The sequence below is a fragment of the Chaetodon auriga genome, chromosome 8 (assembly GCF_051107435.1).
Source record: "Chaetodon auriga isolate fChaAug3 chromosome 8, fChaAug3.hap1, whole genome shotgun sequence".
NCBI lineage: Eukaryota > Metazoa > Chordata > Actinopteri > Chaetodontiformes > Chaetodontidae > Chaetodon > Chaetodon auriga.
Window position 1 is genome coordinate 21,951,817 of NC_135081.1, and position 1,908 is coordinate 21,953,724.

Consider the following 1,908-nt stretch of genomic DNA (forward strand, 5'->3'; position numbering starts at 1 on the left):
TCTCTTTCCCTCCCGGCCGCGGCTCTTTTCTCTCCGTGGCCCAGGTTGCTCTGCTGCTGCCTCTCGCACTGTCTCCGCTTACAGAGTGACATCACTGGAGTTTCCCTTCTGCAGAAGCAGCTGCCACAGCATAAATACTACAAGCTCTCTGGCAGAAGTTCACTCTAACACAATAGCAACACAAAGACAGAAGCATCACCACAGAGCACTGGGAGCACCTGAAGACGCAGCATCCAACCAAGTGTTCTGTCTTTAGATATTTCTAAACTGCAAGCGGTGAAGACCAAGACCAGAGCTGTGCACAGTATGGTGGCGTACACGACCGCACCAGGTGACGTGGAGATGGGTCTTGAGGAGAGGACGGTGGTTTTGGTAGAAAAGAAGTCATCTACGGGCTGGATATGGAAGGTCTCCGGGGCCCTTCTCTTTGTGGCCCTTTGTTTCGGAGGCGTCCTGCTGTTTGCTTGGTACTGGAATGGACAGCCAGAAATGGTAAGCAGTTTTGTTCAGAAATCTTTTAAAGCCCTGTATTTTCTGACAGAAAAAAAGAACGTTTCTGTATTTATATCTCTAATCTGCTTGTCTTCCTTCCTCGCAGACTCAATCGGGCCAAACGGAAGCACTAATCGAGAAGAACACTGCTGAGAAAACAGGTGATTATATATGCATGGGTGCTCGTTTACAAAAAAAAACTATGGGGTTTTGTGAGATATATTTGAGTCTTTGTGGATTACTTGAGACAAGCTCACACTGTCTTCCTCCCCTCAGATCCCCACTACACGCTGAGGCGCATCAGCAGCAAAGCCAAGGCAGCCATCCATTTAGAAGGTGAGTCACAGCTTACCTTGATTTGGTCCTCAGCAAACAACGGGCTCATGATCTCAGCTATCAAAGGAGCCTTTCAAACTCTGTCTTCCACTTGTGTGATTTTTTTGCTTCTGCTTTAGAAGTACAGGAGCACTATAAGGAAGTCCTTGCATACGTTATTCATTGACTGCAGCCAATCCTTCTTTGCTCTTTCCTAATAAAACACCTGTTAATTATTGATTCCTGTGTTTAACGAGTTTTTCAAGACTCTAACAGCTTCTTCTTGCTCTGTTTCCAGGTAGCTACGACGATGACGAGAGTCTGAAAGACCAGCTGGAGTGGAAGAACGGTCAAGGCCAGGCGTTCGCTCAGGGCGGCTTCCGACTGGTGAACAACCAGATCGTCATCCCCCAGACCGGCCTCTACTTCGTCTACAGCCAGGCGTCGTTCAGAGTCTCCTGCAGCGATGCCGACGAGGAGGGAGCGGGAAAACACCTCACACCTCTGAGCCACAGGATCTGGCGCTACTCGGACTCCATAGGCAGCAAAGCCTCCCTGATGAGCGCGGTGAGGTCGGCGTGTCAAAGTACCGCTCAGGAGGACAGCTACGGAGACGGGCAGGGCTGGTACAACACCATTTATCTGGGCGCAGTGTTTCAGCTGAACAGAGGAGACAAACTGTGGACAGAAACCAACCAGCTGTCAGAGCTGGAGACCGACGAGGGCAAGACTTTCTTTGGTGTGTTTGCACTTTGAAATGACTCTTTGCTCTGATGCCAACAGAGAAGATACAAAGCTCTGCACAGTGTCAAAAAAATTGGGCTTTTCTAAAGATTATTTTCAAGATTCCGCATGTATTTTTATTTTCTATTATTATTCATCTTCATGGTGAAGCAGAAATGTTTAAATCTCAATGGAGATAAAGCTCACAGCCGAACAGGTGGTGCTGATTTTTTAAAAATCCTATAAACTGTAACAGTTTGCAACATTATTTCTGTTTTAGGCACTTTTTGTACATTATTTATGGAGACCAGAGATTGTAGTAGACCAGACTTTCTCTGCTGTATCAGACGACACAGATGAGAGTTTAGGTTCAAGGAT

General features: G+C 47.0%; 1 protein-coding gene across 1 annotated transcript; it reads left to right on the plus strand.

The window, feature by feature from the left end:
- Nucleotides 1-306: 306 nt before the first annotated feature.
- tnfb (tumor necrosis factor b (TNF superfamily, member 2)) lies at nt 307-1,573 on the plus strand. The gene is made up of 4 exons (XM_076737217.1): nt 307-492; nt 599-653; nt 769-828; nt 1,106-1,573. The coding sequence occupies exons 1-4, from the start codon at nt 307-309 to the stop codon at nt 1,561-1,563; spliced, it is 759 nt and encodes a 252-aa protein (XP_076593332.1). The 3' UTR covers nt 1,564-1,573.
- Nucleotides 1,574-1,908: the final 335 nt, after the last annotated feature.

Bases quoted from the DNA above. Each gene is read 5' to 3' on its own strand.
- tnfb (XM_076737217.1), top strand. From the start codon at position 307: ATGGTGGCGTACACGACCGCACCAGGTGACGTGGAGATGGGTCTTGAG. The intron at 493-598 runs GTAAGCAGTTTT...CCTTCCTCGCAG, and splicing joins GGAATGGACAGCCAGAAATG to ACTCAATCGGGCCAAACGGA. The intron at 654-768 runs GTGATTATATAT...TCCTCCCCTCAG, and splicing joins GAACACTGCTGAGAAAACAG to ATCCCCACTACACGCTGAGG.